At 38.1% G+C, this 27,529-nt stretch overlaps 1 protein-coding gene across 11 annotated transcripts in view; it reads right to left on the bottom strand.

Annotated features, from left to right (window-relative positions):
* Positions 1-27,529, bottom strand: part of SSH2 (slingshot protein phosphatase 2) — a 226,038-nt gene that overhangs the window by 20,583 nt on the left and 177,926 nt on the right. For 9 of the 11 annotated variants that reach the window (XM_057716369.1, XM_057716361.1, XM_057716363.1 and 6 more), the window contains 7 exons: positions 23,454-23,522; positions 22,599-22,664; positions 18,524-18,718; positions 14,902-14,995; positions 14,639-14,767; positions 6,340-6,386; positions 1,866-2,012 (listed from right to left, as the gene is read on the bottom strand). In XM_057716369.1, coding sequence (XP_057572352.1) covers positions 1,866-2,012; positions 6,340-6,386; positions 14,639-14,767; positions 14,902-14,995; positions 18,524-18,718; positions 22,599-22,664; positions 23,454-23,522 — 747 coding nt within the window. Of the gene's footprint in view, positions 1-1,865; positions 2,013-6,339; positions 6,387-14,638; positions 14,768-14,901; positions 14,996-18,523; positions 18,719-20,616; positions 20,791-22,598; positions 22,665-23,453; positions 23,523-27,529 lie in introns of those variants that run through there. The other 2 variants (XM_057716370.1, XM_057716371.1) reach the window with 2 other exon arrangements.

Below are 27,529 nucleotides of genomic sequence, written 5' to 3'. Positions count from 1 at the left end.
TGTCTCTCTGTGTGCTCAGATGATCCCAAATGACTAGGGCATGTTTGTTTTGCTTATGCTACCATAGAGTTTTCATTTAGACTGCAGTTGGGAAGCCAAGTCACAGTGACTCAGATGGAAGTTCAGACATGTGCTCTATATTTTCCCATCAAGCTCTGACAACTTTAATACATTGAATTTCAGGTCTGTGCCTGTGGGCACGGAAGGCGCTCAAACTTGGACAATCTTAAGAAAAATACAATTATGAAATCCATTTCTATGAAAACATTTCTTCATTCTGAACTGGGCTTTTTCAGTGCATGGTTTCTAACTCGGGTAATGAAGGATTTGAGTTAGTTCTCGCCTAGCCTAATTTCACCTTTCAGGTTCAGTGCCCACCTTACCCCCTCAGGTTAAGTGCTAGACTGTCCAGATTAAGCCTGGCACCACATTAGGAATCCTAAACTCACCCACATGTAGGCAGAGTCTGGAATTCAGGGCCCTGATTAGGGTGAAACACATCAGATGCCCAGGGTGCAACTTAAGGAGGCACTGGCTCTCAGACGCTGACCTACACTTGCAGGACACAGAGAGTGCATGCCTCTCAGTAAACGTAACGCGCGCCTTACATATCTCCCTCTAACCCCAGCCCTGCTGAAATCAGCCTTTCTCTTCATTGGGGCTGGAGCCTCGGCTTGATCTCTAGCCTCTTTGGCTGTAACCCTGACAACTGCCTAGTCTTTTCTAGTATCCTTTCCTTAAGGAACTAGACTATTCCTATATACTTGATGGACTGAAATGAGAAACAATCTTAGGTTCAAGTCCTGTCTCAACCACTTGCTACTTAATCTCTCTGAACCTCATCTCTGCAGTCTCTCCTCCTCTGTACAGATGGAAGACAGTATATGCCTCTCTGGGTTTTGGAAAATAGAGGAGAGAATATGTGTAAAGTACATGGCATAGAGGAAGCATGCCATGACTGGTATTATTATTGGGAAAAATTTAATAAGAAGCTCAACAGTAGAAAACAGTCTTTCAGGTACTTGTGAGAGATTGAGAGAATGGGGTCAATGCTGGAGTATGGGAATTCATGGCAACTAAGAGCATTTCCCGATCATGAAGGTCATTAAGTGAGGTGTGGTATCATTTTTGAAGGAGGGCTTTAAAAACAGAAGTCCTTCTCATCTGTCAGGGAGGATCTGAGTGGTGCCCCACCTGCAGGGGCAGTGTGGCTAACATGCTCACTGATGGTTTCTTCCACTGAAGGAATAAATAGGACCGGCAAGAAAATTCCCAGGGACTTAAAAAAATAAACAACAAAAAACAGTGTTGATGTATTAATACTAATTAATACTAAACACTAAATTAATACTGTGGAATCATTTCACTAAAAGGAAGACAACAACAGAAGGTCCAGAGAAAAATTTCACTATTTAGAATATCATAAAAGTAAAGTAAAAGAATGGGAAAAGATTTCCAAAGCTCACTGTGTTTCTCTCCTTGTCTTCAGAGAAGAGGATCTAGTGTTTCACCTGTCTGGAATAATTTCTATTCTACAACTTTCAAATGTCCCCACTGGCAACTTAAGAATTCTTTCTCCTCTCATTTCTATTCCTTTTGCTGCAGCTTGAGTTTATTTTCTCTAATTTTGTGCTCAATGCAAATAGCCAACATGAGATCATCTTCCAGGGGCTTCATCTACTGAAAGCAAAAGTATTAAGTCACTAGTCATCTTTTTCCTAGGATTAAGAAATCTCAGTTTCCTTTTTTTCTTTAATTCCTTTCCCCTGAGTATCATCGGTCAGTTATCTACAGATTTCTGGCCCCAGCCATGTGTGGTGCACAAGAAAGAGGGGTCAGAATGTGTGTGTGGGACCATTACTCACTTTGCTTTAGAGATGAATTTGTAAGTGTCATTCCAGTAAGCCAGGAGATCCGTTGCCTCTTCATCATATACCCGGATGTTGTGATACTCAAAGACTCCTGGGAAGAAGTTATCTATCTCTCGAGTGACATTCAAGATATACCGCACCCTTTGAGAAAACCAAGGGAGAATATGAGCTCTACTACTCAGGCGAGATCCAATTCCCAGCACTGTTTTTCTTACTTAAAACTTGTTTACTCCTGAGGCTGAAATTAAATACTAAAATACTGAAGAAAGCTAAAAAAATGAAAACAAAAACCCTTCAGAGGCTATACTTATTTCATACAGAAATCATATACCAGGGTCCTGGGCATACCTGGGTACTAGGGAGTTACTGAGAGAAAAGCTGTCTACCAAGTTCAACATCTATATTCCATTTTCAGGTTGTGTTTAGTTATACAATCTCATCTTTCAGAGTCTTTTGAAAATATGCCTTGCATTTTACTCCAAAGAATCAACTTGAGGCCTGTGAGCTAACAATTTCTCTGCAGTCACTAAAATTACCAGTAACAAAATTTATCCTTTGGAAGTCATCTGTATTGAAACAGACTATTAACATGTACCTTAAGAAAAAAAACCAGAAGGAAACATTTCCTCCCATCTTTCTAAATGCCAGATTGTCAGCTTTTACTCTATTACTCTCTCTAAACTACATGGAAGGCAAATGAGGCCAGGGCTGGGAAGGTCAGAGGAAAGTTGGACTTAAAACTCTCTTAACTCTCTAGGCTGCATTCCTGGCTGCTATGGCAGCAGATGTGTCTTAGTGTTCTCCCAGGCTTGCTGAAAATGGTTTCTGTATCAAACATTTCTTCAGCTCTCTCTCTCACTGTGCAATCTCAATAAATGCTTGGGTTTAATTTGCCAAAGGATTATCTTTGCTCAATGCTGTGTGGACTTAGACATCAGTGTTGTCTACTCCAACAACACAACACAGACTCACTCATTTCTCTCTGTAGAAGCTACTTCCTTCTCAGAACCACAAGTGGGGTTCTACAAACCCAGTCTCTGAAGTTAGAGAAATGACTACCGAAAGGGAGAGCCATAGCTAACCAATTCTGTGGTTAAGGTCAAGCAACCAAAATTTTTCTAGGACATGATTTGAATCTGTTTTAACTGAGTTAGCATCAAAGTCCATTACTAGAAAGGACTTTTTTTCTTTTTAATTTAAAAAGCAAGCTGGGGGACTTCCTAGGTGGCGCAGTGGTTGAGAATCGGCCTGTCAATGCAGGGGACACGGGTTCGGGCCCTGCCCTGGGAAGATTCCACATGCCACAGAGCAACTAAGCCCGTGCGCCACAACTATTGAGCCCGTACTCTGGAGCCCGTGAGCCACAACTACTGAACCCATGTGCTGCAACTATTGAAGCCCATGCGCCTGGGGCCCATGCTCCACAACAAGAGAAGCCACTACAATGAGCAACCCGCGCACCACAATGAATAGTCCCTGCTCGCAGCAACTAGAGAAAGCCTGTGTGCAGCAATGCAACGAAGATCCAATGCAGCCAATAAATAAATAAATTTATAAATAAATAAATAAATAAATAAATAAATAAATAAATAAATAAATAAATAAAAAGCAAGCTGGGCTTCCCTGGTGGTCCAGTGGTTAAGACTCCACGCTTCCACTGCAGGGGGCGCAGGTTCGATTCCCTGGTCGGGGAACTAAGATCAGACATGCCATGCAGTGCGGCCAATAAATAAATAAATAAAGAGCAAGCAAGCTACATGCACCTGTGGAAAACTCTCTAGCAGTTCCCCGAAAGGTTACCACATGACCCAGTAATTCCTCTCCTAGGTATAAACTGAAGAGAAATGAAAACATATGTCCACCCAAAGATTTCTACATGAATGCATAAGAGTATTCATAATAGCCCAAAAGTGGAAACAACACAAATGCTTATCAAACGACGCATGGACAAATAAAATGTGGTGTGTATATATATATTTCCATATAATGGAATATTATTTGGCAATAAAAAAGAATGAAGTACTAATGCATGCTACAGTACATGAAAATACAATGTTAAGTGAAACATTCTTAAAAGACCACATATTGTATAATTTCATATAAATGAACTGTTCAGAATAGCAAAATCTATAGAGACAGAAAGTAGGTTGGTAGTTTCTAGGAGCTGGAGGGAGGAAGGGAAATGGCAGTGACTGCTAAAGGGTACAGGCTTTTCTTTTGGGTTTGAAAAAATGTTCTAAATTGATTGCTGCACAGCTCTGTGAATATACTAAAAACCAATGAAGTACACATTTTAACAGGGTGAACTATATAATATGTGAATTATATCTCAAAACTGTCAGGAAAAAAAGGAAAGGCAACCACACTTCCTTTCATTTCATTTACAATAAAAATGAACAACCTTCCCATCTCCAATGCCACACTTCAGTAATGACACAGCAGGACAGGGTTTCCCAATCTTTTTCATTACAAAAGTCTAGGCAGCCACTGCCAACTGGAAATGGCATTCCTTGAAACGTCTTTGCATTTCTGTAAGGAGGAGCTAACTTAGAGTTCTAAAGTCAGTGGATTGGTAGAAAAGGCCTTACTATCACAATTACACTAGAAAATCCCTTAAATCATCCACTGGGGGCAATATACACGTTTTGTGTACAGATCCCTGAACCGTAATTCTTCATCCCTTAAACCTGAAGCACCAGTGAATTTAAGAAACAAGATCTAAGTAGATATCTGAGCATCTTACCCTACCTGTCTTTTTCCTGTGTTTTATGATTTAGCCTTGTTAGTAGTAAATGAGATAAATAGGTCTTATCTCCAGCTGGGGATGTAAGTCAAAAGTCAAAGTGTATATATGCATGAAGTGATTCTAGTGCATTTGGCAGGCAGTGCTCTATCAAATCTCAGATTTCATATTAAACACTGTATCAGGTGCTAGTTTCCTGCAGGTCACAGTCTTTCAATTTTTCTATTATTCCTTCACATTTACTGGGCACCCTTCTGGTATAAAGCTCTGAGCTAGGTATGTTTCACACAAAGCTAAGACACAGTCTCTGCTTTCAAGAACTACTGATTCAATCCTTATCAACTTAAATTTTCCAAGTTCTATTTATTTTCATACCTTAAAATTAAGTAACCAGGTTTCCATTTCCCCTCCCCCAGAACTCTCTGAATAATCACTTGACTTTCTTTCTTCTGAGGGAACAGTAGGAAGTATGCATATAATCACATTAAAGATAACCAGAAGGCTGACTTGTAGCTGAGAAAACAGGCAGCCAGCAACCAGCCAGGGAGTCATCACTATCTCTGAGTCTCAGTAGGTCTTATCTCTGTCCAAAATGGAGAGTTAGCCTGGCCAATTTTCAGACATGATTTTCTCTTCTCTTATTGGAATGATCTGACTTCCTAAGGCTGAGTTCAATGAAAGATTTAGGCATTAGCTAAGAAGTGAAAAGGGAAGAATAGTAGCTTTTTGCGTGCTGAATGTTCACTGTGGTCTCAGTTGTTACAATCAAACTGGTAACCATACCACTTAGGAACACATTTCTTAATACAAGGTCAGCCTTCTTGTTCAATTTTACATTGTCCATTTTATATTTATAACCCACTTAGTTTTCATGCACCTTACTATAAAAGGATAGAGACTGAGAGCCTTATTTTTCTTTAGGTCCCTAGCATTTGGCACTGTGCTTGGCCTACAGAAGTTGTTCAGTAAATGTTGAATAAAGAGCTGTGAACCCAAAATACTCAGTTCTATGTACTCTCACATAAAAATAGGAACCAAAGTCTAGAGAGACAGTAAAAAGATCAGTGGTTGCGAGAGGGTGGAAGTGGGGAATAAATGGACAGAGCACAGAGGATTTTTAGGGCAGTGAATATACTCTGTATGATGCCATAATGACGGACACTTGGTCATTATACATTTGTCCAAAGCCAACGTACAACACACTAAGTGTGAACTTCAGCATAAACTATGGACTTTAGATGACTGAGGCGTCAACATAGGTTCCTCAGTTATAAAAAATGTACCTCTCTGGTGGGAATGTTGACAATGGGGGAGGCTATGCATGTGTGGGGGCAGGGAGTACATGGGATACCTCTGTACCTTTCCCTCAATTTTGCTGTAAACTGCTCTTAAAAAACAAAGGGGAAATCGATAACTGGATTTGGTTTTAAACAGCATGAAAGGCTTACACATTTTTTTTTCCATTGCTTAAGTCACCTGGGCTTACATATTTGTTTTTGAAAGCCTTTCCCCTGAAACAGCTGATCTTCCTTGGGAGGTGGGGGGTATGAAACAGTGGGAGAATAGCCATTTAATTTTTATTAGATTACACCCAATAAAAATCAACTGGAAGCAACTCTTAACCTTAAACTCAGAGCTTAAAGACACCTCTGTGACGTGAAAATGTAAAGATAAAACAGTGATTTCTGCAACAGGGGGGTGTCAGCAATTGCTCTGTGTGCTTACCCTCGGTTCTGTAAATCCTCTAAGTTAGAGGCATTCCATTCCGAGCCCTGTAGAACCAAAAAGACAAGGTAAGGGAGTATTAGCAAATGAACCAAATATAATACTTGAAAAGGAGTCCTGTGAGGGAAGAAGTTTCTAAAAAGAAGGCCAATAATGTCTACCGTTTCCTCTCTGTGTCAGGTACTTTATACGCAATCACATTCAGTTTCCACAAATGACAGAGTAAGAAAGTTACCTTCATTTTTTAGAGATGTGAAAACCAACCCTTATAGAATTCAAATAATTTTTGCTCAAGATCACATTGCTGGAAAGGTTTCTTTGACCATTCTCCAGTCAAAGTTAAATGTCATCTGTTATTCTTGTTTATAGTACTCTATTTTTTCAATAGCTTGTTTGCTACCTTTCTCCTCCACTACAATATAAGACTCTTGAGAGCAGCAACCAGGTCTCTTGGTCTCTAAGGGAATCCCTGCCCACACTCTTTCCAGTGCACTACGTTGCACCTAAGAAGCTGTGGTAGTACGGACGTGTGTATTGTCAGGGGGAGAGAGTGAAATAGTCAAACAAATGAGGGAAACATGATGTCCAAAATTTAAAGGAAAAGGTTTCTATAGATTATCTGGAAGATGCATCAGTTGTTAATATCTGTCATATTTGCTTTCTCTCGCTCCTTCCCTTTCTTTCGATATATAGCAAACTTTTTTGTTTAACCTGAACCATTTGAAAGTAATTTGAGCATCATGACACTCCAATACTTGACCATGTATTATTTAAGAACAAGAATATTCTCCTATATAATTTCATTTTTGCAACCAAGAAAGATAATATCAATAAAATAAAACAATCTAATACATTATCTATATTTGAATTTTAAAAACTGTCCTCAAAATGTACTTTATATGTATTCAATCAAGAATCATACTGTGCATTTAGTTGCCATGTCTTTATCTCTAATCTAGAACAGTCCACCTCTGCGCCTTTATTTATTTTGTCTTTCATGATATTGACATTTTTGTAGACTGCAGGTTTGTAATCTTGGAGAGCTCCCCACAATGTGGATTTATCTGATTGTTTCCCAATGATTAGATTCAGGTCAAACATTCTTAGCAAGAATATTACAAGCGAGATGTTGTGTACTTTGTATTGCAGCAAAATTACGAGGCACATCATGTCAGTTTGTCCCATTATTTGTCATGCTGAGTTTGAATTCTTGGTAGATATCTTTGTATCTGCCACATCCCTCTATTGTAAAGGTTCTTTTGCAATTAATTAGTAGTCTACAGTAATCTTTGAAGCCACGTGAAAGCCAAGGTAAAATAATCTTTTTTGCCCTATGATTTCAGCATCCATTGCTGATCCTGCCCAAATCAATTATTTTACTGGTAATTTTCTAATTCCATCATTCTTTCTGCATGTTAGCTGGCAGCCTTTTGTAAAAGAGTCTCACCTAATCAATCATCCCACCCTTTATCTGAGTGTCACTATGGACTCAAATTCTTTTTGTATTTAGAATGTTAGAATCGATTACAACCTTTTTTTTCCCTTTTTTTTTTTTAAATTGGACGTGCAGATTGTCCAGAATTTGGCCAGCGGGAATCTCTTCAAACAGGTTCCTTTTGATGTGATTCCATTAGTCTCTGAGTACTTCCATGCTTTGCGGTACAAAAAGTTGTTCTGGATTCACTTTGTGAGTAGAAAATCAGCCAGTTTCCCAAAAAGCCCTGGTTTCTTTTAGTGAAGAATTATATTTTGTAACCAAGATTTGGGCATTAATTAGGTATGCTCGTAACTACTGGGTGTCATTGTTTCTAAAACTTTTCAGTGGTCAGATTTAGGAAATATTTCTAAAAAAATACTGAGTTTATACTGGTACCTCCAGTTCAGAGTAATTCAACACCACAAGGTTCTTCCTTTCTTTCTCACCTCTCCCTCCACTGTTTATATCTCCTTATACTATGGTGAGAACTTTGGTTTCCAGCAACTCATTTATTCTACTTACAAAATAGTTTTAACATTATTACATCAATATCAAAACCAACAGCAAAACTATTAAGTTCAAATTTTCTTTGCATTTCTTTTTTTTTCCCTTATTATATCCCACTAAGGGGTACAATTACAGTATTATGCTTAAGTTATTTGAATTAATTTCTTTCTGTGAGGTTATCAATTTGATATACATTTGTGTTCATTTGCTGTTTATATTCAATTTTTTTCTTCCAGGTTTTCCTTTTTTTTTTTTAAATATACTTTTATAAGGTTGAAAGTCAAAAGTTTATTAAAAAGTAAACAAAGTCTCCCTCCCACCCCCATCTCTTCAATCCCCATGGTTAACCATTTTTATTAGTTTGTGGCTTATACTACCTTTGTTGTATTTTGAGAAAAAAAAAGCAAATATTACTTACTACCACTTCTGACTTACACAAAAGTACTATACTACATATCCTTTCCGTCTGCTTTCTTCACTTTACAATATATCCTCAAACCCACTCCGCACCACAGTGCCACTTTCCCCATAACCTTGCCAACAAAATGTGTGGTTAAGCTTTTGAATCTTTTCCAAACTGATAGGTGTGAAATGTTATCTCAGTGTAATTTTAATTTGCATTTCTCTTAAGCGTAAAAGTGAGCAATCTCTCAATGTTTCAAGTCCATTTTCTATCTTTGAGCTATCTGTTCATGTCTTTTGAAAAGGCAAACATTTAAAAATAAGAATTTATTTCAGAATAATGCATTAAGTAGAATTTAGCATTAGAAGACTCAGGTTCAAGTCCCAACTCCCCCTTCGGACTCGGGGACCTTGGGCAAACTGCTTAACGTCTCTGTCTTCACTTTCCTCATATGTAAAATAAGACACTTCTCCCACCCTTGTCCTAGGAATCTAATGGATACCTTCCCCTCGAACTACAAATATAAAGTTTCTCCCCATTCCTTTTGCCATGTAGAATACAAAGAGGAGTAGCATAGACATATATATATACTACCAACTGTAAGAGATAGCCAGTGGGAAGTTGCTGTATAACAAAGGGAGATCAACTAGATGATGAATGATGCCTTAGAGGACTGGGACGAGGAGGGTGGGGGGGAGTCAAGGGAGGGAGGGAATACGGGGATATGTGTATAAATACAGATGATTGACCTTGGTGTACCTCAAAAACTGGTACAAGAGTGTAAAGCAATTATATTCCAATTTAAAAAAAAAAAGAATAAAAAGAGAAGTCTGACCTGGAAGAAGGCCCTAACCTGACCATGCACGCACACTGATCTCAGACTTCCAGCCTCCAGAACTGTAATAAGTTTCTATTGTTTATAAACTAACACCCCCCCCCACACACACATATTTCTTTCATATTAAAATGGAAAACCCTCTCTCCATCCTAAACCTTCCTCTAGACACTGTCCTTTTCCTCTTCACTTCATGGCCAAGATTCACAGAAATATAATCTAACACTCAGTTTCTGTAATTCCTCTTTCCCATGTATCTCAACCCATAGCACTGTGGCTTCTGCCGTCATCAGTCTTGCTAATGACCTCTTCTAATTGTCTAATCCAGAGGTCACCTTCATAACCTTATTCCACTGGCCTTCTATAAGTATCTATCTTGATATAGTCATCACTTCCTCCTTATGAAATTAGATCAGACTGCCCAAATATGTAGCCTCATGCCTGGCACAATAAAGAGGATCAACAAATGCTTGTTGAATAAATGGTCAAATGAGATAAGTAAATGAAGCACTCTGAACATTGTCAAGTGTTATGCAAGCACTACCTATATTATAAGTGATCTGTAACTTGGTCATCGAACCAGGAGATCTCAAGGATGCTGTGCTGAAGTACATTTAGGAAAAGGTCAGTAAGTGATGGACGACTGATCCCTTCTACAGACCAGGGCTCACCTGACTTGCCCTAAATAAAAATATAAGAGGTTCTGAAGACTCTGTGCTCAACCTTAGAAAACTGGCTCCCACACCAAAGAAGAGGCAAGAATTATAAAAAAGGACTTTCAAGGAGACAGAAGCCAAGCAATAAGGGTTGAGTGGCTAAATTGGAGCAAGGGAAATGTGACCACCTCACTTCTTAATTTAGAAATCTAAATCCTCTGTGGAATTCTGTCCAGCTAGATGGAAATAACTCTGATGTGATGGGAAAGGTCCCCAGTTTTCATTTACCTGTGTAGAGAAACTTTAATCTGACAATCTGAAAAGACATATCCAGAAACAAAATAAATTAAGTGCATCAACTACTGACTCAATGAAGCCCATATAAAGTGACTTGGGCTCTGCTTAGGGCTGCTTCAGGTTCAACCTGAAAGAACTGGAATCAACATGGTGTAATCACTTTTCTGTCCTCAATATAAATGCCATGCATATTCGCCCCCTCAGGTCCTCAACAGACTCAATCTCTTTTTTTTCCTCCATGCTTCTCCGGCTTACAGTAGCATAATTCCATGGGGGTTTTCACTAAGTTCTATGTAATTATGCAAAGCATATTTTAATTGTACAGAAGTGTAAAACAAAAATTTGAAACTATACTGTAATACATTTTTAAATAAGTTCACTTCCATCTTCCACCCTGGTTCACTTACACAGTACTCTGGCCCAAAGACTCAAGTGACTGATTTCTTTTAAAATGTTATCCTTAGTGCATGTACCCCAGTGTTCACTGCAGCACTGTTTACAATAGCCAAGACATGAAAGCAACCTAAATGTTCACTGACAGATGAATGGATAAAGAAGATGTACATATATACAATGAAATATTACTCAGCTATTAAAAGCAATGAAATAATGCCATTTGCAGCAACATGGTTGGACCTAGAGATTGTCATACTGAGTGATGTAAGTCAGACAGAGAAAGAGAAATATCGTATGATATCCCTTACACACAAAATCTAAAAAGAAATGACACAAATGAACTCATTTACAAAACAGAAACAGACTCACAGACTTAGAGAATGAACTTATGGTTACTGGCGGGGGTGGGGGTTAGGGATAGTCAGGGAGTTTGGGATCAACATGTACACACTGCTATATTTAAGATGGATAACCAACAAGTACAGCACAGGGAACTCTGCTCAGTGTTATGTGGAGTTTGGGGAGGAACGGATACATGTATATGTATATCACAACATTGTTAATCGGCTATACCATCCTCCCTCCAAAAAAAGGGGAAGACTTGTGTAAGTTCCAAATTGGGATGAAAACTACAATTGCCTGAAGTTAAAAAAAAAAAAGTTATCTTTAGGAAACAGCCTTTTTGGGGTCCAGAAGTTCCAAGCAAAATAGAAGAAGAGACCACAAAGAAAAGGACTGTACTGGTGGTTCTGCTAAGATCATACAACTTGACATAATCTTCAAGGATTGGTATCCTTGTCCAAATCTTTATCATACCATACCTACAGCCTCAATGGTATGAGTCACATAACTGTGGCAGCCAGGCACAGGATCTGCAACTTTTTCTTTTAAAAAGTTTACGCTACACATCTCCAGTTGGAGGGCAAAAATTATGAATATGACACAATTTTTCTTTGAAATCGAAACAATTTTGGAAAGGATCTGCAATGTCCAATCTTGGAAAAGATAACAATCAGCAGTAAAATTCTGACTACTTTTTATTCACAAACAAAATTACTGGTTGCCTGTCCAATATTCCTGTGTTTCCCTTGTTTAAGAAAGCTGCCTGCTTTTCTGCAAAGGATCTCTGTTCACATCTAGCATTTTCTCAGCCAAATCGGACAGCCTCCAGGAGAGCTGTTGATACTGAGATTTGGTTGGCAAAGGCTTCCAGCTCAGAGGAGTAGGACACTCTTAAGGGTGTGGAAGAACTTCTTTTTCTGGAAATACCCTGGCTTCCAACCAATCAATCCTGCAGATTTTCTTTAAATTATGCTCTCTATACTTTTCTTCTCCATATCTGTTGGACACTTTTCCAAATAAACATCTCTGTGCAGTGCACTACAGAGCCAAGCATTCTTCCAAAGGGAGGGGAGAAATTCTACTGCTTCCTTTCACACAATCTGCTTGCGCTCCAGGCACAGCAGCTACACACAAGATGAAATGACTTTGCAGAAATTAACACCACACTTGCAGTTTGGATAAGACCTCTCTTTCTGTGTCAAATGCTGGGAAAGCCAGCAGAGTACAGACTCACTGGAGAAGAGATAGGCATTTGGATACAAGATATGGTGGTACAAACAAAAGGAGGAAGCCATCAAGGAAGAAGTACAATAAGATGTTTAGACAACCTGTTCATGCACTTATTTTGTGGGATAAAAGTTAAATTTCAGGATTCTCTAGTTTGAAAGGTTTTTTCCCAAATAAGAAAAATATTCGCGATGCAAAGAACATGTCCATTCTCGAGAAAACATAATTATATCTGAAGCTGAATACATTTTCCTTTTTTCAAAAATATGTACATAGATACATATTAAAAAGGTAAAAAAGAACTAGAAGGCAATACTATATAATGAAAGATAACAGTGCTTATCTCTCTTGGTGTCGACTAAATGTCATTTATTGCCTTCTAAAGTTGTCAAAATATTCTACAATGAACACGAATTATTCTTGTAATAAGAGAAAAACTCAAGACAGAAGACTCTGCCAATAATCATGAAATAATAGGATGAATCGATACAAATACTCAAATGCATTTCTAGTTGATTAGGGACTAATTGGGGAAGAAGTGGATTGTTCTTTCTGCTTAGAGAACGATTAAAATTTATTTACATGTCCTAAAATAGTACCATTTGAGGAAGGGGTAAGGAGAAGGCAGTTCTTGAGGGGGTGGCATCAGAGACACAGGGAAGTACATCTGAAATTAAACAGATAGTGACTGAATTTGGTATTCATCATGTCTACATTCTTTTAGGTATTAAGATCCAAGCTCAATGGGAAAGCAACTTCCAAGTTTATAGCTTTGGTCACTTTCTAACGAGTTATTTTTGGCTACAGGCACTTGCCCTTCATAAAAATTAGTCATGTTACATGGAGACAGTTGGGGGCAGGGTCCATTTGAGTGAATGACTCATAAGTTTTCTATGGACAACATAAAAATTCTTTCCAAGGATACAAGAGCAGGGAATACTTGAACACTCATGGAATTACACACAAAAGGCAGCAAAGCCAGGTGCTATACAAATGGAAAGGTCAGTGACAGTTTTGCCGTATGATCTACATCCAGAAATGGCAACACACATTGGTCAAGTTAAAGTAATGGAAAAGACGCTCCCCTCCCAGCTCACAGCTTTTCATGAGTAATTTCATAGCTATACACCCCCATGAATCACTGAAAAAGCATACACACTCCAAAGTGTCAACAAGTTAATTCAGGGCACAAGCCTTCAATGGCATGACGACTGACTGCTTGGTGAAATAAACTCTTATATTTGGGGTGAGATGATTCAGTTAAGTCAGTTCCTGTGCATTTTATTCCTCTTCTCTCCTGTGTTCCACCTTCCAATCTTAGTCAAAGTATGTGGCAACTGGAAATGAAAGTGAGGTTTTGGTGTTCCCTACTGACTTTATCCTTGTTATCCTTGTTCCCACTACCATGTACAGATGAAAACTAGAACTCTTTAACATTTGGGAGATAAATAGGTCTTAGGATTTTAGAAGCTTTCCTATTCCATCTGTCAGAGAGATCTCCTTGGGCTAATTACAAATTGCTGAACATTCAGGCACCATGAAGTACAATTTTAACTCACTGAAGATTTGATAATCAAAAAGTAATTGAAGGACTAAACATATAGCTACACGGTTCCAAGTGTTTTAAAAGTCCAACAGTCTCTGTTACAAGTGGTTTTCTGCTCTGTTCAGATAGATCTTAGACCCATTTGGCAGACTTGAAAGAGTGACCTCAAAGGATCATTCTATTTGGATACACTACATAAAACTACTGTGGACTGGTGTGCTTTGTGACTTTGACTATGATGTAGAACAGATAAGATCTTTAACAAGCCATGGGGAAAAAAGGCCTGATCTGTAGCATTTGCCAATTTCCTTGGTGTAAATTTTCCCACCATAGTCAACTGATGTCACTAAGGAATTGGGAAGAGATGAGCAGAAGCACGCCATTATATAACATTTCCAACATACAACAGATGTAAATAAACTTAAGAGCACAGATAATAGTAAAATGTAGTAAAATACAGGAAAGTGATAAGGTTTGAGTATTTATGACCTGTGTTTTTAATGTAAGTTACATTTTATCTAAATATAATAAAGTTTGACAATTGCCCCCCACCCGCCATGAGCTTGTATAGACTAGCCTCAGCACACCCCTTTAAAGTGGCCCTAAGACTTACCAAGAACACATGCTCAAATATCTGTGTAGGGCTATCCATCTGACCAAGGATCACTATCATTTCATTATCTATAAATTCCTTGAATTCTCGCAAGTTGCACACCATTTGCATTTCCAACTCAGTTCGTATCTGAAACAGAGATAACATATTGTACTAATCTCTGAAAAGTCCCTCTAGATTTTCAATCGTTCACCATTTCTAGTCCCACTCCTATTATTATCCTACCTCTAGCCTTGGAACAATGAAGACTCAAAGCCTCTTACCTCTTTGGATGTGATATTCTCCAAATCCTTCTGCATCATAATCTCCCTTAATTTGGTTTTAATTAGCCTTTCTGTTCGTTCACGTTCTGTTGGTCTGACAAGAGAGAAATGGTGATTTTTCTTAGGCAGGAATTTGACCAAGTTAATGAATGTGCCATTTAATTATGTTTCCACATTGACAGGACTTCCCTTTGTTACCCTTAAATTTATATTCTGGAGGCATGGAAAAAAGAAAATTATAACTTTAAAAAGTTTCTTTTCAGAATGTATAGAATGTAAACACGTAGAAATTATTACTTGAAGAGATTGTACATATCTAAAAGCCCATAGATATATTCACGTATATAGATCCAAGAAAGAGTAAAAGACAAATAGGCTACACTGAGTGCAATACTTTAATGGAGGACCATTTCCCATCAGGTATCCCCGAGTACCACTTGCTGAGCTAGAATACCAAGTGGGGTAGACCAGTGGTGTGACCTACTATGGAACTGGGTCTTCTGTAGCTTAAAAATGCTACCCAATGCTGATCATTCATTGCTATGGTTCTAGAAAAAATGGGAAAGAGAGAAGAGTGATTTCTGCCTTCTTCAATGAAGCAAATTCTCTTCCAAAATGGATTTCAAGGATTAACTACCTAGAGTACTCCATCCAAAAGGTTTTCTTGTTCACAAAGCTCTCACAATATCTCTGTGAAATTATAATCCCCATTTTATAGATAAAGGAAAAAAAAACCAAAACAGCTGAACGGTTAAATGATGTCAACCATCACTTACATTGGCAGGAGACCCAGCACCTTCCGCCCAGCCTAACACTCTACCTGCAGGCTCACGTTGCTTCCCTTAGTCTTCTGACTCTCTTAAAAATAAAAATTTCCCTTGGAACTTTATTATGAAATCAAATGAGGAAGCTGATTCTCCAATTACTATAAAGATATTAGTTCAACATAACTAGATGCTTCTCTCTAAAGCATTATTTCATATTATGTAGAATTTCAGTGAGGCTAACAGCACTTTCTGTCTCATCTTTCCTTCCTACCTACTCAAGAAAGGTATCTGTTCTGTACTTCCTTATTTGGAGATGGAAATGGACTAAGCCTTCAGGCATCCTGCCTGCCCTTGCTGCCTACGGCCTTATCACTGGCTGCAAAAATAGCTTCAGTATAATCTCCAAAGATGGATGCTCTGACCCTACAACCTTGGGGCTCCCCACCACTTGGACTCTCAGTTTCTCATGAACCCTGCAGAGCATAGCTAACGCCTATGCCATTTCCCTGTCAATCGGCCAAAGCATCCCTGTCTTGATTAGGATTAATATTCTTTACCATGCTCCCCACGATTTTTCCTAGACATAGCTAATGGCAGAAAGTTATACATTTCAGTCTTCTATTAAAAATAAATACTGGTAAAAAAAAAATTTTAGCACCTGTGTACATCGGTTCAATTCCCTGGTTTAGCAGTCTTTCTCCCAACCCTTCACATTTGCAGGGGCAGAGTGGTTTGGGAGCAGACACACCTGGGTTTTAATCCCAGCCCTGCTGCTTACTAGTGGTACGACCTTGAACAAATTCCCTCCCTTTGCTGAGCCTCTGTTTCCTTTTCCAAAAAATGAGAACAGTAATACTACTTGCCTCACGAGGTTTTTATGAGAATCAAATGAGATACCATGTATGAAGTGCCTGGCATAACATTTGACATACACTGGAGGCACCATACACCTATAGTCCCTTCTCTACCTTCCTTGGATTTCAAAATATAAACTTTATTCACAGTAGAGCACTTAGTCCATTTTGGCATACAAGCTCCTTTGTATCCTCAGCATTCTTTTTTAGGCTTTTCTAGTCAACTTAGGGAAAAAGCGGGAATGGAAAAGGCATTACAACACAAACACAGTTTCTCCCTCGATTTCACTAGAGAAAAATCTGGAAAATACATAAATACACAAAGAAAATAAAAATAACTGAAAATCCCTCTATCATCATTAATACTCTGACCTACAGCTCTCAGTCTCTTTTTCTACAGACAGACATTCGTTTATTAAATATACCTTAAATTTTGGTTATATTGTACATACTAAGAATTAACATTTAATGAGCCTTTACCATGTGCCAAGGACAACACTTTACATTATATTTTTTGCTCAGGGACAGAGAGAGATTATGGGCAATTTCATTTCTTTTTTGTGCTGTAATTTCCAAAGTTTCTCTAGAAAAATCAGGAAAAATGAAAAGAAGGGTTTTTTCTCTCATATAAGTTTGATTCAAAATGTTCATTTATGAACAGGTTACTTTTTAGTTACTGTGGAATCTTGAAAGGACTAGAACTACTAGTACTAATTGGTCCTAGTACCAATAATACCCTGTACAAAAAAGCTTCCAGTGTTTTTTGTTTTTTTTAATAAATTTATTTATTTATTTATTGGCTGTGTTGGGTCCTCGCTGCTGCACACAGGCTTTCTCTAGTTGTGGAGAGCAGGGGCTGCTCTTCATTATGGTGCGTGGGCTCCTCATTGCCCTGGCTTCTCTTGTTGCGGAGCATGGGCTCTAGGTGCGTGGGCTTCAGTAGTTGTGGCACTGGGGCTCAACAGTTGTGGCTTACGGGCTCTAAAGCACAGGCTCAATTGTGGGATCTTCCTGGAATAGGGCTCGAACCCGTGTCCCCTGCATTGGCAGGTGGATTCTTAACCACTGCACCATCTAGGAAGCCCCTCCAGTGTTTTTTTGACTGTTCCATTCATACAATTCTTGGAAATTTCACCTTTTCTAGTAAAAAAGCATTTATTATCTAAATTAAGCCTTTAAAAAAAATCATGAATTGTTTTGGTATCACGTGAGGAATCTGAAGGTGAAGGTCTGTAAGATCATTTAGAAAGTAGCTACTCTTCCTTCCCAAAAGTAGAACACCTTGGAAGTGCAGAAAGATCAATTCAGAGCAAAATAAACATTCTGATTAATTTCCAAGGCAGGAACTAAGTGTGAAAAAATTTCCAAAATAGTCACATAAGTTTCAACACATAGACCTAAAAAGGAAACAAATACCAGCTCCACCTTAGGCCTTTATCCAATTTGCAGTACAGCAGGGAGAGTTAATAAAAATCTTATAGACCTAACAAGGCAAATGTGGGGCTGAGTAAGACACAAATTATAATATTTATTTTTAAAAATCTGAACAGAAATCAGTTAAAAATTAGCATAACAACGTATGTATTCTAAATTGAATGGAAACATCTTGTTTTCTTAAGTATTAGGAACATCCCTCTAAAAGCTTCTCCATGTCATTAATTTGCTTAGCAAATGCTTCTTTTAAGATAATGCAAAGTCAGACTTCAGCCTAACTCCTTTAAACTCAAATTTCAAATTAGTGGAATCTGAATTAATGGGATTTAATAGTATTGCAGTTCTTAACTATGGAGATTCCGCTGTGCCCAGGAGTGAAACTCTTCAGGCCTTTGCACACAACAGAGGGAACAGGGTTCTCTGTGTGGCAGATGTGTAGTGCAGACGATGACTAATACCACTGGTAAGGTTAACTCCCTAAGAAGGGAGATGAAGGAGGAACGTGCTGCTTCCCACCCCCGAGAACACAACAGGAGGACTTCCACGGTCCTCAGCAAGATGACTTACATGTCTGTGAAGAGAGCTGGGGAGTCAGGCCGGTGGGACTGCACATCCTGCATAGCATTCCATTCATTGACTGAGGACTGATCGGAGTTGATATGGCTCTCATAATAACTCACCCAGGTGAGAAACAGGCTGCCAGGGTAGTAGTTATGCATTCTGGCCACTTCACAAGCCTTGTGTAAACTCTGCAGTGCAGACCTGAAAGATATGCTGGGAAATGAGCGCTGGAGAACTGTGGGGATACCAAAAGGCCAATAATCCGTATGTACCCCAAACTTCCAATTTTTAAATCCCATAGAATTGGGCCTCTGGAGAATCTATTCCTTGGAATTCAAGATTCTCTGATTCTATACTTTGCTGTACACCTGAAACTAGCACAACATTGTTAAACAACTATACTCCAATATAAAATAAAAAGTTAAAAAGAGCAGGAGAAATAAGTCTGCGTAGTGTCTTTTAATAAAGCTTATTTTTATGTAACATAACATGAATAGATCAATTATATAATATACAGTGGCATAGATGAACATATCTTGAGATAGAGAAATGAGTAAATAAACTCCTGTGAAAAGTTGAGTTAATATCGTGTGAAAGTAAAATGTATACTCCATAAATGTTCTTTTTTGCTTGAAATTATGACATTGCTTTAAGAAATCAGTAAAATTAAGGCCACTGTTCTGAAAATATCTTTGCTCTTTTCAAAAAAAAAAAGATTCTCTGATTCTAATTATACTATATTATCCATTCATAACAATCAACTAGACATTTCTTGCTGAAAGATATGATGCGTTATTAACATGGTGGGGTAGAGGAGAGCAGGAGAACTAACAACCTACCAGTGAAAAACAGGACCAAGTACCTATGGAGCTCACAATCCTATAGCTGGAACCACGCTGTGGCTATTATCACTAGAGAACTAAAGAACTATTTCATTTACTACGCAAAGATTTGTTTCTCTTGGCACAGAGTCACATTAGGGCATATATTCCCTATGATTCTTAGAGGTTCCACAAAGATCACATAGACAGATGTCCCTAAGCCGTGAGGACAAGTCCTTTAATGTCCAGGATGTACTGATCTAATGATGCTTGTCATTCTTGCTGCCTTAGTCTCCCAGTCTCTTTAAACCATTTATTCATACACTTGAGCTACTTTCTAAGAACAGCTCTGGTTATACTGAGACTAATGAACTCTCTGACTCTGAACTCAGAAACTCACGGAAGGGTAAATAAAACTGAAAAGTACCGTTGTGGTTATATACTTTGGGAAAAGCTAAAGCCAGGAATGCTAGCAGGCTTCTTTTTATGTTTTTCTTTACTGATGCATCTCAAGTGCCTAAAAGAACGCCTTCTTAAAAAAAAAAAAAAAAAAAAGAATGCCTTCTAGTTCAAATTTGGTGCACAGTTAAAATTTGTTGAATGAAATGTCTTATTAGCTACAAACTAATGTGTCTCTCCTAAGGGAAAAGGACAGTATGAGACAATTCTGTGGTCAATCTATTCACCTCTTTTTCTTAAAAATGCATTTTATTGTTTTTTTTCTTTCATAAAAAATTTGATTGTGCTCATTTTAGAAAATTTAGGGACCTCAGGTAGATGGCAGAAATATCCTGTAATCTGACTGCCCAGAAATAATTGTTAAGGTTTTAGTATAGATCTTTCTAGTTTGTCTTTGCAGAGATCTAAAATAAAGATGATCATATTCTGCATACCACTTAACTTGTTCTTTTACTTTACATCTTGTCATCAACATCTTTCCAGGTCAATAAAAATTCTTTAACTAGATAACTTTTTTTTTATTCATTCATTCATTCATTTATTTCGACTGCACCGGTTCTTAATTGTGGCATGCAGGATCTTTGTTGCGGCATGAGGACTTCTTAGTTGCGGCATGTCGACTTCTTAGTTGTGGCATGTCGACTTCTTAGTCAACTAGATAACTTTTAACAGTTGCATAATATTTAGAAAATGGATGTACCATAATTTAACTGATCCCTAATGTTTTAGACATTTAAATTCTTCTCCATTTTTTGTTACTATTAGAACACTGACAAACACTCTTACAGTTAAAAATTTGCACACACTCTTAATTATTACCTTAGGATAAATTCTTAGAAGCAGAATTACTATGCCAAAGGGTATACAAAATGTTACGGCATATTGGCAATATCCCTTCTCAGGATGTCCTGGAGATCTCCAGAAAGGTGGCTTCAGTTTATTTTCTCACCAGTAAGACTATGACAATGCTGTTCCTCGAGTCCTTGTCAACCCCGTATAATGTAAATTAAAAAATAAAGTCACGACCAATTTGATGAGAAAAACATGCCAGTCCATTTTTATGAGGGAAACAGATTTTCCCTTAAGAACAAAATAGCAGAATTTTTTAAAATGCTTCCTTTTATACTTAAAGTAAGCCAAATTCTCAGAATTCTCAGCAAATTTCAGTTTTGTTACATAGATTCAAAGGTAAAAGCCAGCTTAGTACAATGTACAGGATATTCGATGCATGTTTTCTTCATTCAGGAAACACATGCTTCAAAAGCATATGCCACAAGCGTCTGGCACAAGTGCCCTAAAACACACTCAAGGCATAGCCAGCTCATACTTCAGCTGCATACAAGAGAGCGAGGCTGCAGAAACTACCTTCCTGTGAAGGAAACATCTGGTCTCAATATTGCTTTGATCCATACATTATTTTTTTTTTCTGTGATTTTCAGTTCACAGGAGTACCTCATGTGGTACACCAAAAAAAGTTTATTCTGCAATAAGCTAACAGAGCTAGCACTAGTCAGTCTACTTTAGAACATCAAAGCTTGAATTACTTGAATCCTTAAGAATTAAGACTGCTTTGTACTCTTCCCCAAAATATAACTGAAAACACTGTATTTGTGGGACTTAGACTGTTGGGTTTTACTTGGTATAGGTCAGTTGCTTTTAACCGAACCTTAGTCAAAAGAGGTTGTAAGTTTTCCATGAGAAATTTATCTGTGAAATATGCCCTAAATCTAAAAATTGGTCTAAACACATGACCTGTCCTACCTCAATCATGGCACGAAATGGTAAGATTTAATTGTTCAGTTGACTCTGTTTTAGGCCCACACCCACTTCAAGCCTATCAATCCTGTTATTCAGGGGTAAGTTACCTCCCTGGAGGCTTTTTCAGGCTCCTTTATTTCTTGTTTGGCTTGCATTCTGCCCATTCTACTCCTCATGGGGACTTCCACTACAGAACAGGCAACTGAATGAGGAACTGAAATTCAAATCCCTGACTGGGGGATGACTCTGAATCTCAGAGTCACGTCATTCCCTGCTTATATTGGATCACTTTTCTAGATAATCTAGAACAAGAGGATAAGTGTCTATTCTGTTTAACTGTAAGAGACACTCTTAGGCCAGTCATGTATCCTCTCCAAAACTTCAGTTTTCTCACCCATAATAAGGAGCTAATAATACTACTTTGGGGAGCTGGTGTGATGGTGAGACATATTCCACGTAAAGCACTAGGCTCAATGCCTGACATATATAGTAAGTAACCCAAAAGTGTGAGTACACCAGCTGATGGTTATCAACAACACTACAATGTTTTTTCTAGGCTTTACCTGCATTATGTAAATAGTTTCACGAACAGTTGCCAGCAATTTAAATGGAAGCTTATTGATGTAGAATATAACTCCATCAATGCTATCCCTGATTACCTGAAGAAAGGACAAGTTAATGCACAATTGTGATGTTCTAGACTCAGCTCTAGACTGCTACTAACTTAGTCAATGTGTCCCTATAAAACTCTTGTTCCAACTGGCTATCTGATCCATTAAGTGTCTTCCAGAGTCTAAGAACACCTCTGAGTTTCACTTGTTCACAAATGCTGAAGGCCTTCCATTGCGATAATTTGAAAACTGAACTTCTAGGTCATCTTTAACTCTGATGGCCACACAAACAGATCACACAAAATCCTATACACACAAACAGATCATAGAGTATTTTCAAAAAGAACTGTACCATTTCAAATACTTCTCACAAAATACTGTTCCAGTAACATAAAAAAAAAACTTTCATAGAGATATTAAAAGTCCTCTTACCACATTGCCTGCACAGATACAGGTTTGAATATGTGAACTCTGTTATCTGTTGATACGCTGAACCCACTAAGGAAAACAGAATAAGACAAAAATCCATAAATGAGAGCAGGTTATTTTAGTTGTGAGTTTTCAAGGTTGTTTCCCAGGCTAGCAACTGCTGGCTCAGTAGAAGGTATCATCAGGCACTTCGTGCAGAAGTTAAATGGAGTATAAGAATTGACTGAAAAGGTTCAACAAATTGTCTGATTTTATCCAGCAAACAAAATGAATGGACTCCCACACTGGAGTCAGGGAGTTACATACTGTTTTCCAGCTGTAGCTACCGACAAACTGTTCTGCTGTATATTTCTACTTGGAAGTCTTATGGGTTCTTAGCAAACCTGACCCTGGTTTTATAAACTAGAGCAAACATCTTGGTCTCTTGGGGACACATTCTAAAAACACCAGGAGGTGGGGGTGGGGGGTCACTGCAAAGAACTGGCACAGGAATGGGTTATACTGTAGGCTGACAGCTGGCAGAGGCAGCAAGAGGTTATTTGAAACAGAACATATCACCCTCTGGGAGAGCATTGCAACAGTCCCACATGCTCAGATTAAAGAGTGAGCCAACAAACTAGCTCTTCTTTGTTTGGATTCTTACCATAGTCGGCCTAGAAAAACAGAAGTGAGAGGCTCTGGCAAGTTGTATTTTTACTCTACTTTACAAAACAGGAGTTTAAAAGGACTCATTGAGCTGCTGACATGACAGTTCAGTTGGCCACAATGGGCCTTCCATTCAGCTGAATGAATGGGCACTAACATGGAACCCCACCCCTTGGCTCTCTGTAGGAGAATAAAAAGAGAAAAAGCTCTTACCCATCACCATCCAAATGAATTAGGGTGTCACTCCAGAGAGGCAGGACTAAGCCCATGGTACAAGTGCTACTGTAAGACAAGAAATAGTCCATAAGTTACTTCCTATTACTCTAGGAAGCAGTTTTTTGTTAACTCTTTCACCACAAAGGATGAGTCCCTAAGCTCTAAATTCTGACATAAATGGAGAAATTTCTATATTACCATTAATCTAACATACATGCCCAGGAGCTGTTTTAAACAGGTGTTAGTTAGGTCCTTATGTATTTAACAAAGAAAACTTATTGACTGAGCTTCCTGTCTTGCAAACGGCCACTATCTAAAAAGTCCAGGTGATCGCTGACTTGCGATTGGCAGGTCTCAGCACCCAACTCAACTCTAAGAATTATTTTTAATGCCAAGAACTACTGCTAGTTGCTGAAGACCTCTGAATATGTGAGTTGCTCAATTCTAATTCTGAGGTTTACATAGATTTATTAAATACTAGAACATCCTCAATAGTCTAAAAGGGAAAAGTAATTGTTAATGGCTTGTAATCAAGTTAGACAAAATAGACACATTACAACTTAAATAAATAAAGCAGTGCTTGGTGGCTGTGCACTGAAATAGCACTGCTGAAATGTAGAGTGAAGCACAATGTCAACAACCAACAAAAAAGGGTAGCTCTAGTATGGTATATTAAAATATTATTTAAATCATACCCTATCCCAGGGAGGAAACTAGTTTTAAGTTAATGGAACAGGTTGGGATGGGAAGCCATGGACTCCCAATTGTGTCTCTATCACACCACTTCTCTGGACAACTATAATCTACCTTAGACCTCTGCCACTTTCTCTCTTTAAGGCTGCCATAAAGCATCTTCCCCTCCATCCAGTCTCCCAAAGGCTCCTGCACCCTCTTCCTGCCAATACATCTAGAAAAGCAGCATGGTATAGTAGAAAGAATACTGGATGTAGGAGATGGAACAGCAAAGTATTGTTAAGAGCACAGGCTCTGGAGTCAGAGGGACTCTGGAATCTGGATTCTGGCATTAACTGTATAATTTTAGGTAAATTATTTGTGTTGTGCTCCAGTTTCCTCATCTGTAAAACTGGGATAAAAATATCTTCTTTATTGGGCTGTTTTGAAGATTAAATTAGATAACACACCAAAAAAATTGTGTACAACAGTGCCTAAAACATAATAACAATTACTACTCATTGAGCAGTTATACTACGTCAAAAGATCTGGATTTAACCTCCTTCACTATTTCAAATCTTTTTGACAAGTTATTTAACTTCTCTCTGCCTTAATTTCTTCATCTTAAAATACAGGTATCGAAACCTAAGGCTCAGAGGGTTACCATAAAAATTTAAAATATTTAAAGAGAAACAATACAAATGAATGTATTGTCATGTGAAACAAATGCTGAGTATGAACGTATGGTAGGTGCTCTAATATAACGAAAAGTGATTCTGGCAGGGTAGAGTGGGGGACATTATGCAAATGCACTAAAAACAACATGGGGTATACTGAACTCCCGCTGCTGGAGTCATCACAGGGCTAACGAAGGCCATTCCCTAGTGGGCTAATGAAGGCCATTCCCTGTGCCTAATACTCTGCGCTGCACTTGCTGGCCTGTGTTACTCACAACTCTACTAGTGATTCCAGAGTTCAGGAGATTCAAATCAGGATCGGAACAGTTTACGCACATTGTAACCTTGGGCCTGAACTCCTGAACAGCTATCACCCCAGGCCCTGGAGGGAGGAAGACAGCTCTACCACTGTTTTTGTTGAATAGATGAGATGAGCACAAGGAAAACCTGTTTTAAAAATGGCTTCCCAAGGTTGAGTGAGTTATTTTTAGAGTAGTATTTTTTCTTTTCTTTTTTTTTTTAAAGTAAATGCTTAGCTAGGTCCTAGCAACAAGTGTAATTTGGGTATAAATATGAAAGGTTGGTAGCTTAGTGACAAATCTAGAAATCAAGTAACTACAGAAGATATAAAAGGTCCAAAAGAGTGTGATCTATGAGCTTGTGACCAGACACCAGTTAAACTTTAGACAAGTGACAATGACATGCAGAACCAAACATCACATTTTCTGCTTGTATTAAGCTCAGAACATTTTTTTACATTAAGTAGCGTTTTCACATCACAGGAAAGGGAGGCCTGAATTAGGCACATCTAGTATTTTTATCTAGTTTGTCTTGAGTCTCATGAGATTTTCTTCATTAAAGTATAGTTACTTATTTTAATAGATACTCATCCCATTAAAAAATATTTATTGAGTGCCTCATTGTACCAGACATTTCAAGGTGTTGGGAGTAGGAAGAAAAATTATAAAATAACACCCTAAAGCTCTATTACTTTATAACTTGAAATGTATATCAGATGTAATTTGGAAACCAAGGTTATACTTTTTATTAAAAAATTTATTACTTAAAATGTAACACAATACTCGAACTTATAACTAGGCTAAATAAATTGGCTCTAATATATCTTGAGAATTACTTGGGATGAACATGTAATAAACAATCTGGGTTCCGCTTTGGTGTAATATTGTTTTGAAACATTAACTTTTTATATTCTAAGGTACAAAATGATACAGATTCTTCCAAACAGCAACTGAGAGGGAAATGATACTAGATTACCTGAGCAACAGTATTCTGAAGTGGGTGGCATTTTTCTTACTGTCCAAGTTCATTCAAACAGAGGGTGTAGGGGAATTCATAACATCAAATTTACCAAACAGAATGAAAACCAGTTTCTATAGCTTTTCTTACCACATTTTGTCTTCCATAAACGAAAATTTTCTTTTGTTAGTCAAAGAGAAAACTCAGGCAGGACTATTACCAAAGACAGATGCAGTTTACTGAGGATACATTACTGGGCACCCACATTAATAAGCATTCTTTATGATTTAGGACAAAGTGAAAGAAATAAATTTAGATATCTGATTTCTCATACTCTGGGTCAGGAGAATCTGAAGTTGTCGCCTTCTCTTTCTAGGGCAAGACTCAAATGACGTTTCCATGCAGCTCCAGTTCCTGTTTTATGGGATTTCCAAAGGAGTAGTCAGGGAGAACCAAACAAAGCAAATAAGATGGAGAGCAGCACTGTCCATCTAATCTTTCTGCAGTGATGGAAATGTTCTGTAAGTGTACTGTCTACAGGGAAGCTACAAGCCATATATGGCTAGAGTACTTGAAATGTGGCTAGTTGTGCTGAGGAAATGAAATTTTAATTTTATTTAATTTTAATTTATTTAAATAGTTACAATGTGATTAGTGGCTACTGTACCGGACAGTACAGATCTAGAGAGATAAAAACCCAAATCAGTGGTCTTAAAATACTAATGAATGTAGGCAAGGCAGGTATTCTTACACGATAAATGCTTATTGAAAGATCCGCTGCTTAGCTAACACCAGAAGTTAAAATCATGCAGGAGAAAAAGCTTCCTAAGCTTTGTAAACACAGGTTTACAAGCCTGTGTAATTTTAGAGCATACAATTAAAAGCTGTAAATGGTATACAAGGTAACAACTCTGGCCCTGTGATCCTGGTGAACCCACATCTCATTTTCAGGTTGACTGCTATGTACAAGCTCAGGAAACACTAGTTTGCCAATCTCTCTGGTGACAATGTGATTTTTTTTCCTTTCAACATCAGGACAATGAGAATCATTCTCAGTCTCCTCTTCTCTTTGTGGCTAAATTCTCCCAGGCCTGGGTCACAGCCTTAGCTACTCCACAGTTGCATTCTAGTCCTGAACCAGGAAGTCAATGCTTTGAGACATCTGGCAGGATTTCCTGAGGCTTATTATCTACAGTGCAAAGATCTGCTTAGCAGCCACATTCCATAGTCTTCCCAAGGTTTCTCCAGAAAAAGAGGGAAAATAAAAAAGGAAAGCAACAAATCCTAGGGGCACAAAAAAACCAGGTTCTGTGTGATGTGTGCTATCTTTAATCTTAGGATATAAAGTGCTGCTAAAGCCAAAGGTAAATGATTATAAAAGGCTCTGTTTTGAGTATAAAAAATCATCCCCCCCACCTTTTTTAACTCAGAAGATGAAAAAGGAAGTGTAATATTTGACAAAAGCAA

The sequence above is a fragment of the Hippopotamus amphibius genome, chromosome 17 (assembly GCF_030028045.1).
Source record: "Hippopotamus amphibius kiboko isolate mHipAmp2 chromosome 17, mHipAmp2.hap2, whole genome shotgun sequence".
Taxonomy (NCBI): domain Eukaryota; kingdom Metazoa; phylum Chordata; class Mammalia; order Artiodactyla; family Hippopotamidae; genus Hippopotamus; species Hippopotamus amphibius.
The sequence above is the reverse complement of the archived record's forward strand: the minus strand, read 5'-3'. Positions and strand labels throughout refer to the sequence as shown.